This window comes from Ascaphus truei, chromosome 5, assembly GCF_040206685.1.
Source record: "Ascaphus truei isolate aAscTru1 chromosome 5, aAscTru1.hap1, whole genome shotgun sequence".
Taxonomy (NCBI): domain Eukaryota; kingdom Metazoa; phylum Chordata; class Amphibia; order Anura; family Ascaphidae; genus Ascaphus; species Ascaphus truei.
In genome coordinates this window covers 221,213,522-221,226,036 of record NC_134487.1, presented here as the reverse complement: position 1 = coordinate 221,226,036, position 12,515 = coordinate 221,213,522, and the positions used below count along the sequence as shown (strand labels likewise).

Genomic DNA, 12,515 nt, shown 5'->3' with positions numbered 1-12,515 from the left:
GCCTTCAACACTCGTAGTGGACACTACGAATATCTAGTAATGCCTTTCGGCTTATGTAATGCTCCCGCTGTCTTCCAGGATTTCATCAACGACGTCTTTCGTAAGGTACTCAATATTTTTGTTATTGTATACTTGGATGATATCCTGATTTTTTCCAAAGATCTCCAGGACCATATACGCCACACTTCCTACGTCCTTTCCCGTCTCTGTGAACACCATTTGTACGCCAAACTGGAGAAGTGCACCTTTCATATGACCTCTACTCCGTTCCTGGGGTATATCATTTCCGATGAGGGGTTTATGATGGACTCCGGTAAACTTCAAGCAGTCACTGAATGGCCAAGACCCAACTCTCTCAAGGCCATACAACGTTTTTTAGGGTTCGCTAATTACTATCGTAAGTTTATACGGAGTTTTTCCACCATTGTGGCACCCCTCACTGCGCTCACCAAAAAAGGAGCTGATCCTTCTGCTTGGTCACCCGAGGCCATCTCCGCCTTCGAGACACTCAAGGAAGCCTTTATATCCGCACCTATTCTCCGTCATCCCAACATCGAACTTCCCTTCGTCCTGGAGGTCAACGCTTCTGATTGCGGCGCTGGTGCCGTTCTTTCCCAGAGATCCACGCCCCAATATAAGTTACATCCCTGTGCATATTTTTCCAAGAAATTCTCGTCTGCCGAGAGGAACTATGACGTGGGTAACAGGGAACTTCTGGCCGTGAAGATGGCTCTTCAAGAGTGGAGACACCTGCTGGAGGGGTCAAAAGAGCCATTTACTTTTCTCACGGACCACAAGAACCTTCTTTACATAGAGAACGCTTGACGCCTTGGTCCACGACAGGCTCGTTGGGCTCTTTTTTTTTCTCGATTCGATTTTCACCTGTCCTATATTCCCGGGACCAAGAACGTAAAGGCAGACGCACTCTCCCGTATACATTCTTCTGAAGAGAGGCCAGAGGAATCGTTGGAGACTATCCTTCCACATGAGAGGATTCTCGCCACGTCTACTTTCAAGAATCTTGACAAGATTTTGCACTCCCAGAGACGCATTCCCAAGGACTTGGTCGTTCCCGACAACAAACTCTTTGTACCATCCAAATTTGTTCCAGAGGTCCTGTCTTGGGGTCACTCCTCTAAATCTGCAGGTCATCCAGGTTTTAAGAAGACTACTGATCTCATTCGTCGGAATTTCTGGTGGCCAAAGATGTCTCAAGATATTCTGGAGTTTACCCGCGCATGCCCCACGTGCGCTCAAAGCAAGACTCTCCGTCAAAAGCCTCAGGGTTTTCTGTTACCCCTTCCAGTTCCCGACCGCCCCTGGTCCCACATTTCTATGGACTTCATCATGGAGTTGCCCAGGTCCAGAGGAATGAACACTATCTTGGTGGTCGTGGACAGGTTCTCGAAGATGTCCCATTTCATTCCACTTAAAGGATTACCCACCTCCCTCGCCCTTACTGATATCTTTACGGAGCAGATTTTCCGGATTCATGGGATCCCTTCGTCCATTGTGTCTGACAGAGGTTCTCAGTTCGTATCCAAATTTTGGAGAGCTTTCACGAAGAGATTGGGCATCTCTTCTTCCTTCTCTTCCGCCTATCATCCTCAGTCCAATGGACAAACGGAGAGAATCAATCAATCAATCAATCAATCCCTGGAGAAGTACCTGAGATGTTTTATATCCGATTTCCAGGATGATTGGGCTCAACTCCTCTCTTGGGCAAAGTATGCCGTCAATTCAGCAAAAAACGAGTCCACCCGGGAGTCACCCTTCTTTATAAATTATGGGTTCCACCCTCCCTGTCTTCCCATCCCCAACATTCCTTCTGGAGTACCAGCCGTAGATGAACGCATTTCTTCCCTCCAAACCGCATGATCCAGGATTCAGTCTACCCTTCTCAACTCCTCCCGCAGATCGAAATTACAGGCCAATCGTCGTCGTTGTTCGGCGCCCAGTTACAAACCAGGGGATTTGGTATGGCTCTCCTCTAGGAATATCCACCTCAAGGTACCATCTCCTAAACTGGCACCTAAGTTCCTGGGACCCTTCCCTATTTGCGAACAAATCAATCCTGTGGCATTCCGGCTCCAACTACCACCCAGTATGAAGATTCCCAATGTCTTTCATGTGTCTCTCTTAAAACCATTTATCTCCAGTCACTTCTTTCCGGATCAGACTTGTAAACCGGATCCCATTACGGTACAAAATAACGAGGAATACGAAGTTCACTCTCTTTTGGATTCTCGCCTATCCAGGGGTCAGCTCCAGTTCTTGGTGCAGTGGAAGGGCTTTGGCCCTGAAGAGAGATCCTGGGTACCTTCAAAGGACATTCATGCCCCAGCCCTTCTTAAGTCCTTCAGGAAGAAGTTTCCAGAGAAACCGTTCTTGACCGTCCTGAGGCCGTTCCTGAAGAGGTGGGTACTGTCTGGAATCGGCGTTCTCCTCGCTTCCCACACAGAGCACCCTCTCTCCGCAGGGAGCCCCTGGATCCACAAAGCAATCCTGCCTTACCATCCTCCACGGCTCCTCGCCCCTGCCGCCGTCGCGGGATCACTCCACTCGGCGACTCCTCTGCTCAGCGCCGGGCGCGCCCACGCCCTCCTGCACACACACCTACACGCACGCCAGCCTCAGACGTTATGTGCATGCATTCCCAGCTTACAGAGCACACGCCTAACAGAGCACTTTTAACCACTGCTCCTGCAGTGAGGCGTCGCCCCAAAGCATCACACAGTTCCATGCAAATCAATGATTACACTCAGCTGGGCTGTAACACCTCCCTCCTATCAGGGAGGACTCCTTGCAGTCCTCCAGGCCTGCCCCCTTTTCCCATTGGCCTGCCCAGCTTTATTATGCCTGTGCTTCCCATCACTCATCGCTCGACATAGTTCTGTATGGAAGCATTTGACTACTCTCTCAGTGACTCCTCAGGTATTGACGCGGATTGGACGACTACCCCCTCTGGCTCTCGACTTCGGCTCTACTTGGACTTCGTGACTTCTGGCATTCCTGTAACACGGCTTATACCTTCGATCATCCGCAACTCTCCTATCCCTGATCTTGGCAACGGCAATAACTACTCCTTCTCTACTACCGGTACCGGCAAGTATTGTCTTCATTACTATACCTGGCCTGGCAACACTAACACCACACTCCGGACGCGCTCCCTTTGCTGCCGGTGCGTGTATCCCTACGTCCCACCTCAGCACAGGGGACGGGTCTGGTCTGCGGGCAGCACCGGCGTAACAAAGTGTTCCCGTTAACCCCTTGAGTGCCTGTAACCATGCAGCGTCTGCACATATTCTGCATGTGCTGTGCACTGCCCCTGTCATCAGAGGCGGGACCTGGAGGCGGTGTCAGTATTCCTCGCGGGGCGGCGCCTGCACGCAGGATGTGGCTGACGTGTGTCACCTGTAACGTCGCGGGATGTGTCACTGGGGCAGAGCCAGGGAACGGTCCCTGTGGTGTCTGCCCTTCCAGCAACGCGGTGCCTGGGCACAGGTTGTGGCAAGCGCGCGTCATTGGTAACGTCGTGAGATGCATGACGGGGGCAGGACCTTGTGCTGATCTACACACAGGTACCTACTGTGAGTCGTGAATTAGCTGGGGCCTACAGGTGAAAGCTGACATGGTCCCAGGGCTACTGGCACCTGGGACACTACCTCTCTCCTCTGCATCCTGCTCCCGACTGGCATGGTCCTTAGCGCACCAAAGGTATCTCTTGCTCTGGCCAGGGATACCACAACCCTATTGGCTGTGCTCCCTCATGTGGTGCTGCAACCCCTGAGGCTGCTGGGACTTGTTGTTCCTAGGTTTCCTTTGCGGAGCCTGTGTAATGGCCGCCGCTCGTGCCGTACTACGTATGCGCGAGGCACAACAAAATGGCGGCCCTTGATGTCAAGTGCGCCGCGGAGCTCCGGAGACTTGGTCGCCCGCCGTCCGGCTCTATCTGGCGCTCCCTGCAGTCCCTACTCCGCCCGCAGTCCTGGCAGATCAGCCGTAGCCTCCCCCTTCCCGCACCCGCATCGGAGGTAAAGGGGGCAAGGGGGAGCTGGCTACATGTACACTGGCGACACAGTTTATTACACTGCGGCCAGATCCGCAAGCCGGGAGATTTCCCGGCTTGCTAGTGGCCGGCCCTCGGCGTGCCGCGCGTCATAGACGCGCGGTCACGCGTCTTCGGGAGCGTGCGCCCCCTGCACGCGCGTCCAGGGGCTCCCCGAGGGAGCCCTGGTGTCCCGCGATCGCGGGACAGCGGCAGGGGGTTCCGGGGGACCCGGCGGACCCGGCAGCGGTAGGGAGAGCGCCCCGATCGGAGGGCGCTCTTCCGCTGCTTCGGCGCGCGCCCGTCACTCTCGGGCGCGCGCCAGGCTACTGCTGCGGCACAGAACGGGCAAATGCTCGAATAAACTGTGCCGCAGCAGTATAATGGGGGTCTGTCCATGTCTTTTTTAGGACAAAGTGTTTCATTTGAACAATGGATCTCTGTAGGGATTTTTGTTTCCGTTTGCTGGGCTGAAGACCCCCTGTTGATACAAATAAAAACAATATTAAGTTAACATCTCATACAGTTCTGGCAGTTTTTAACAGGGGGTTTCTTGTAACTCTGAAGGGTTCCATGAAATTTTTAGGTCATTTGAAAAATATACCACATAAAGAAGATTTTACAATGCATCTGATCTCCGACACACTATTAGAGAGGTTTGGGTTCCTTTCAAAGCACCTGATCTCAGACTTGCTATGAGAGGGTTAGAATGCCTTACAAATAGATGGGCACATTTTGGGGGTGGATTTGGATCCGCAGCATATCGGCCGGTTCCTTTGGTCCGCGGATTTCTGCGGATCAATCTCAAAAAGGACGACTCATGTTTTGTGGATTTTTTCATTATTATTACCAATACACTCTGTGGATTCCACAACCCGTGGACAGATTTATAGAATCCAATCCGTGGATCCACCAATGGATTGCTGAATCCGCGGATTGGATTCTACAAATCCGTCCACAGTTTTATCCAATGGCGTTTTTGGATGAATCTGCGTTGGTTAAAACCGACCAAATCCGTTTGCGATTTTACACCTCAAAACGGATTTTGGGTGGAAAATGAAAGAAAATCCGGGGAAACAGATTTGTACAGATTCGCTCCTCTCTACTTACAATGCACCTGAGCGCAGCCATGCAATTTCACAATATCGTTATACATTAGGGTTCCTTAACCAAAAAAGTCTGAAAACCATGCTGTATTGCATCAAATTGCAAATCACCAGCTTCCCCTTAATTTATGCAGGTTAAGAGGAAAATATCATTAATACTTACTGCAATTTTCAGAAGTAGGCAGAAGCATACTATAAGAACTGGACTCCTTTTGATTCTCCCAATTTAGCTCCATCTTCACACTTTGAATTGGTACGGTCTTCCCATTTTTAATCCCCCATCCTGCCTCACTCCGTCATTACTTCCATATCATTCTGACTCCATGTTTTGAGCTGCTCCCGCTGTATGTGACTCATATTTTTGTATTGCTTCAGTAAAGCTGAAGGACACTACCTGATTATCTCTGGTAACATCCTCCCTCCTTTTCATTTCTTTCCTCCTTGCCTTTTACCTGTCTTTATCCATTTTCTTTTGTTTTAACTGTTCTCCCTTTCTTTTTTTTCTTCCCTTCTTTCTATTGTCTTACTTTTGTTACCTATTTGTTTGTATTGTACAAAATAATTCAATAAAAACTAAAACAAAAAAAGAACATGGCTACCAGTATGATAGTAGGCAAGACTGTTGGGAATGGTTTTAATCATGTTAAAAGAGCAAAGATGCTTATTTGAAGGCTATTAGCATGGAAGAACAATGACACAATGGATCGCCAACTATATTTGTACTTTTTTTTGTCTGCTGCAGTAGACCAAAATCTGCATACAACCGGAGTCTTATTTAAAATGTTCCTCTCCCAACCATACTGTATACATTCTCTTTGAACATTGCTGTACTGTATATTCGGGGGGTTTTATTCTGACATTTTCCAGCTGCAGTCGTATTACATACATTCGCCTCTGGAATTCAATGGAATAGAAGGACATTCAGTCATGCTATCATCTGTCTTCTAACCAAAACCACACATTTATGTTATTTCCATTTCGTGACATAAGCTTCTTTTCAGATTTTTTTTATTATATACATCTACAGTATTGTACCTAATTGTGTCTTGTTTGCTACTGCTGTACAGTGCAGGTGAAATGGTCTGTATTCTTTCTTTACCCAGGCTTATTTGTACAAGAAATTAGTTAAAATGGGTAATTATAATCACACTCAGAATCTTTCAGGTAGCACTTTCACTTGTATTATTTTAGTTTTTTAGTTTTTATACTCTTCCCCTCCATAACTTTTGTAATTTCGGGTTACAGGTACTTGTATAAACTGAGAGATCTTCATTTGGATTGTGAGAATTACACCGAAGCTGCGTATTCTCTTCTGCTCCATACAAGGCTCCTGAAGGTTAGAAAAATGTTTTTCAGCCTAATGTGCATAGTTATGTTTAAGTGTAATGTACTGTGTAAATCACTTCACAGCTGCCTTGTCATGTTCTTCATAATATATTGCTTCTGTGAAACCAGAGCCCCAATGTTCTATAAGCTTTGCTGTCATGAAGTTGTGTTGTTTTGTTCAATGCTAATTTAATAAAACTCTCAAGTGAAATTTCAGACACACTTTTTCTGTGGTATTGTCATTTTGGGGTGCCACGGATACAGAAGTGTGTATTTATGTGGTGTGTACCAAGACATCCAGGTATTGTTATCGTTAAAAATTATACATAGATAATTTTAGCATGCTCAAAATCCACACCCACAATATTATATATTTATATATTTTGGACTATTGGGGTGCCACTGGGAAAGTGACCTCAAGTATAGTGCAATAAACAAAGAAGCCCAATGCACATTCAATCTGACAAATTATTTAGTTCATTATAAGATGTTTTTTTCTATATTTTTTTCTTCTCATAAGTATGGGCCATTTAGTTCAATCTTTTGGCCAAAACATTTCAAACCTGCAAACCACATCAAGGTACTGTAGACACGATCAGCAGGTCCTATACTGCCAATGTTATACTGTCATTTTGTATTTCTTCCACTGAAGAAATAATATAGAAAAAACATATAGTAATGAACAAATAATGTGTCATATTGGATGTGCATTGGGGCTTCTTTCTTTATTGTATGATTCTTTCTATATTATTCTTTTTATATTATTATTTCTATAGGGAGAATTTTACAGGGATAGGGAAGTACTATTAGACACATTTTTGTCTCTTGGGAACAAGCCTGAAGAAGGGGTTTGTTTACCCTGAAACATTGCCGCCCCCCTTCCCCTGTACTTTTTCCCACCCCATCCCATCCCTCCCTCCCTTCCTTTCCTTGTTTTTTTTCTCCTGATTTTCTTTTGATGTGTTGTGGTTGTGTTCTGCACTTACATATCGTTTATTTGTGTTTTTTGCTCATTAAACCTTTTTTGGCATATTCCTTTCTTTTGACTTTTTTTGTCCTGGGAACTATAGATTTCTTATATTTTTTCTTGCTTTTACTGTGCTTTTTGTTTACTTAACTTTTTTGCTAGTTATACTTGTTTAGTATTTCACTGACATCAGCTGTTACAATGGCAACATCTGTTGTCTTAAATATAAATTGCAGAAGCCATCTTCATTTCCACGAGAGGCTACTACAGTATTTTAAAAGGATGTCAATAGGCGTTGGCCATATGATATATAGTTACATAGTTACAGAGTTACATAGTAGATGAGGTTGAAAAAAGACGTACGTCCATCAAGGTCAACCTATGCTAAATTTAGACAACAGATACTTTATCCTATAGCTATACCTACTTATTGATCCATAGGAAGGCAAACAAAAAACCTCAGATATCCAATGATAACTCATAAGGGGAAAATAAATTCCCTTTACTTATATGGTATCCTTTTTTTTGCAGATAGAAAGTCTTTGAAGCAGTGGCATAATACATTTATATTGGTTTACCACTGAATAGAGTTTGATTTACCTGCTAGTAACTTAAGTTACAGAAAACACCTTTGGTAGGGAATCCATTTTGGATTTGCATGTCATGTGGTGCCTGAAACAATTCTTTATCCCTTTTCCCACTATGACATGAGATCTTAATATGAACTGAAGTAAAGAATGACAGTATTGGGTGTGGACATTAAATACCGAATGGGACAACTTTGATTATTTAAGGAAATACTGATCGTAAACCTATACTGTATGAATGTTAATGTTTGTATTAGATAAATTCATTGTTTCCCTTTTGATGGACAAATTCTACAATGATAGTGTAACTGCATATTTTAAATGCTCCTTTTCATTATGCTGCAATACCATGTTCTCTTTGGTTGGGAAGATGTGAGTACCATTCTAATGAATGGATGCTGTGACCAGGTGGGATAGGCTTTAATTACTGCATAAATGCTAAGTGATTTATATTACCATGTTCTGAAACAGGACAACTTAATGAAGTCCTGTACATTTTATAGTTTGGTGTCACAATAAAATATGCACACAACTGAAATATGTTTTGGTTTGGCCTCAGTTTAATATGCATTCTTTTTCCTCAGTGGTCAGATGAGCAGTGCTCCCCTGAGGTCAGAATTCCTGAATTCCAGAGTTCACAGACACACCGTCATCTGAAAGAGAATTTGTATGGAGTCATTATTGGCTACTTCGACAAAGGAAAGGTATGGTTTCAAAACTACCCTGCTTATAATGTATTTTTAAATATACTTCAGCAATCCCATTATTTATTGAATGTTTATTATTGAGGTTATTTCCTGCATACTTAAGATGAATAAAGAATACGGTCTCTGGGGTAGATCCACAGAGCTCCGTTAAATCTGGGCTACGGTGCAGAATGCTGCAGCCAGGTTGTTAACTAACCAGTGGCAACAAAAAAGTGAACAATACCGCGCTCAAGACAGTGATATAGTGATAATTATGTGATTAAATAAAAACAGCTCAATGTACAATAACTAAAAAAAATAAACAACTTAAAACCAATACAGGGAGCCGTCTTTGGAACCTCAGCTGGTGTATAGGTCGTCAGGTAAGGAGAGGATATTCACTTGAATCCTTAGCAGCTCTGTTCCTCGCTGGATGCATATATCCGACTCGCGGCAGACCTCTGATGACGTCACCAAAGTTCCGTCGTGTCTCTCACCGGAAAAGACTGGTGTACGGTGTCCGCAGAAATTTTCACTTGTAGTGAACAAATGTCCATAAAAACAATCAATTAGCACTGGAACGAAGCAACTCTATTACGAAACGCGTAGGAAGGCGCGTTTCAGTGCCAATTGATTGTTTTTATGGACATTTGTGAATCTCTGCGGACACCGCACACTATTGCGCTGTTTTTTCTTTTGTTTTCATCTAGTGTTAACTAACCAGGCCTGTTCTCTGCACTGGCTGCCTGTAATAAAGGCAAATTAATTTCAAGATTGCTTGTTGAAATTCAAAGCATTACATGACCAGGGTCCCAGCTATCTGAAATAGCTTCTAGTACCCTACAATCCCAGTCCCTCACTTCAATCTGCAGATGAAGGACTCCTAACAGTTCCCAGAATCTCCTTGCTTCCCTTTTGGGCCCGAACTTTTAGCCACGCTGCTCCCTCTCTTTAGACCAGTCTGCCTCGTACAATTCGAGAGCTCTGCTCTCCTGAATTCTATAAAAACTGACAACACCTACCTGTTTACTCAGGGATTTAATTAATAAACCACAACCTGCCTGGCATTTAATAGCTACAGTACCATTCCATCCTGTATTGTATCTTTCCTTGTGTTTGGTCTCTTTTATAACCTTATATGGTGTTCTTCTTTTTCCCATTTTGTAACTGTGAAGTGCTTTGAGTCACACTGTGAGAAAAGCGCTATATAAATAAAGTTATTATAAAGTTATCATTACTTAAATAGGTAATGTCTGTTAGTTTTCCTCAGTTTAATGGGTATCCACAAAGCTAAATAAAAGCAAAACCAATGGCCCTTAGTGATCTCATTAGCATAGGCTTAACGCATTGTTAAATTAGCACTGCCTTGCGTTTGCTTCAAATAACATGGTGTTATGCCTGTCTTACACAAAGGTGGCGTTACGCCCATCAAGACCCTTAATAGGTTTTTCATTACCTGTAACTTACCCTGTAAATTGCAATATGGTAGTTTAATAAATCTCACTGTGGTCTTACACTTATCCAGACCCTGTAAAATACCTATTTTAGGGTCTGGATGTGAGTAACGCCAAGTTTAGCTTTGACTTTACTAACATAATGTTAAATTCCTGCGTTTCCGGAGCTCTGTGGGTGTGTGTTGTTAAAGGGAACACCTCTTTTGCATATAATTAGCACAAACATCCATTATAGTAACGCAAGTGCTCATCACGCCTGAAAACAGCACTTCATGCATTGTTAGTGAGTTTTGATCCCCGTTAGCACTTAACGAGATTAACTGAAGCTTATGGCTCATTAAGTCACTAACGGAGATCTGTAGATCTAGCCCTCAATGTTTTGATATGGTAATTTTTCAACTAATGTATTTGAAATACTTTGTATTTTGATATTGCAATAATTATATATTATTACAGTAAATTCATTACGGAAATCATTTTTCCCATGTTCCGACCCCCAAATATCAATTTAAGAAGATTGTGCACTTCCTTAAAAAATACTTTTAATGTGTAATTTTGTGGTCAACTGCAATTCAAACCAATGATAGATTGGTGGGGTCACACTGCAGTGCCAGGTAACACAGATTTTTGAATCTTGACCTTAGTACTTTGTAAGAACTAACTCATTTCAACCAGTTTGTACCATGAAGTAGTTGGAGAAAGCAGTATTAGAGAAAAGATAGTCAGGTTCATAATTTAGTCATTTGATTTTGTATTTTATTTTACCCAGTGGACTAAAACATCTTATTCAAGGATTCGGTAGAGCAAATCATTGTCTTCATGTTTCAACTGGACAAAACTTCAAATTTTCAGTATATAATTATTACATTTCAGATGTGGGAGGAAGCAATATCACTGTGCAAGCAATTGGCAGACCAGTATGAAATGGAAATCTTTGACTATGAGCTTCTAAGCCAGTGTCTGGTAAGAACCTTTGTTGCAAAATAATTTGAAGTAAACATACTATAAACTTTTAGCTTTGTGCTTTTGCAGGTTTGTATAAAATTTGAAGAAGCAAATCTTGTGCTAGTGGTAGAACAACATGTATGTACAATATGCATGTGCATGTGCAATAAAATTTCTCCCAACTTGTGTTTGAGCAGATTTATGGTAAACATGTACAGTGGCGGCCGACCTGAGTCTAAGTCGGCTAGATCCGCAGCTCTCAGATTATCCCGGTTAGGTGCGTTTTTTTGTTTTTTTCGCCCGGAGTGAATTGCGTTATGTTAGCGCTCGTGATATTAGCATTTTATGTCTGCAATTCTGTGTAAAAACTCAGGGGCGCGTTTGCGAGCAGTTGTCTTGGAAGTCTAATACCTTCGCGGTTCAACCTACGTCAGTACACAGTCTGTGTGTGCGCGCGCAGTAATTGTAAATTTGCATATTTAAAGTATACATGCATTTGCAGTGCTGTGCTGCTGTACAGTATGTCTAATTTGAAAATTGTTGAAACGCATAGCTGTGTACAGTACAGTAACAGTGTCACATTTCAGCATATACTGTCGCGGCCGAGTTTATTCTTACATTTACCCGGTCTCGGCCGCGACAGTAACCGGGCACGCGCCGGTGTGTCCCGTGCGCGCGCCGAAGCCTCGGAGGAGCGGTCCTCCGATCCGGGCTTCCCTCTCCCCTCTCCGGGTCTGCCGGGTCCCCCGGAACCCCCCACCGCCGTCCCCCACATCGCGGGACACCAGGGCTCCCTCGGGGAGCCCTGGGCACGCGCGCATGGGCGCAGGCACCCGATGAAGCGTGACCGCGCATCGGTGACGCGCGGCACGCCGAGGGGATTTGGCTAGCAAGCCGGGAAATCTCCCGGCTTGCGGAACTAGCCAAGTCAGGATAAAACGTGTCGCCAGTGTACAGCGCTCTCCCCTCGCTCAGGATAATTAACTGCACTGCAGGGTAGTTCAAATCCTTTTCTTCTCTACAATGCAGTACATCTCTCCCACACCATTCATTTGAATGTGTGTCTGGTTTCAATCACATTCCTGCTTGACAGCAGGTGATTACTACGCATGCGCCTGTTACTTCGCCCACCACTGCTTGCTTGCCTGAGTGAGTGAATTTTAATATTTTTTTTATTGTAATTTTTTTTTCTCCACAAGCCTGCAAAAACCATCTTACTGTATTACGATATTCAATCTGTGCTGTAGCTTTTGACTGCGACCCTGTGCGTTTGACTGCACATGGTTGATTTGTGTGCTTTTTATGTACTGTATTTGGGGGTGTATTATTATGATGAACTGCCTTTTGAAATTAAAGTATGTCTTTAGCTTTGAACTTCATGCAGCTGTACCCTGTA

The 12,515-nt window shown here is 44.0% G+C and overlaps 1 protein-coding gene across 1 annotated transcript in view; it reads left to right on the top strand.

Annotated features, from left to right (window-relative positions):
- DOCK2 (dedicator of cytokinesis 2) overlaps positions 1-12,515 on the top strand; it is a 1,423,644-nt gene that overhangs the window by 1,171,551 nt on the left and 239,578 nt on the right. Inside the window, exons 37-39 of the mRNA XM_075599153.1 lie at positions 6,400-6,490; positions 8,619-8,738; positions 11,048-11,137. Coding sequence (XP_075455268.1) covers positions 6,400-6,490; positions 8,619-8,738; positions 11,048-11,137 — 301 coding nt within the window. The remainder of the gene's footprint in view (positions 1-6,399; positions 6,491-8,618; positions 8,739-11,047; positions 11,138-12,515) is intronic.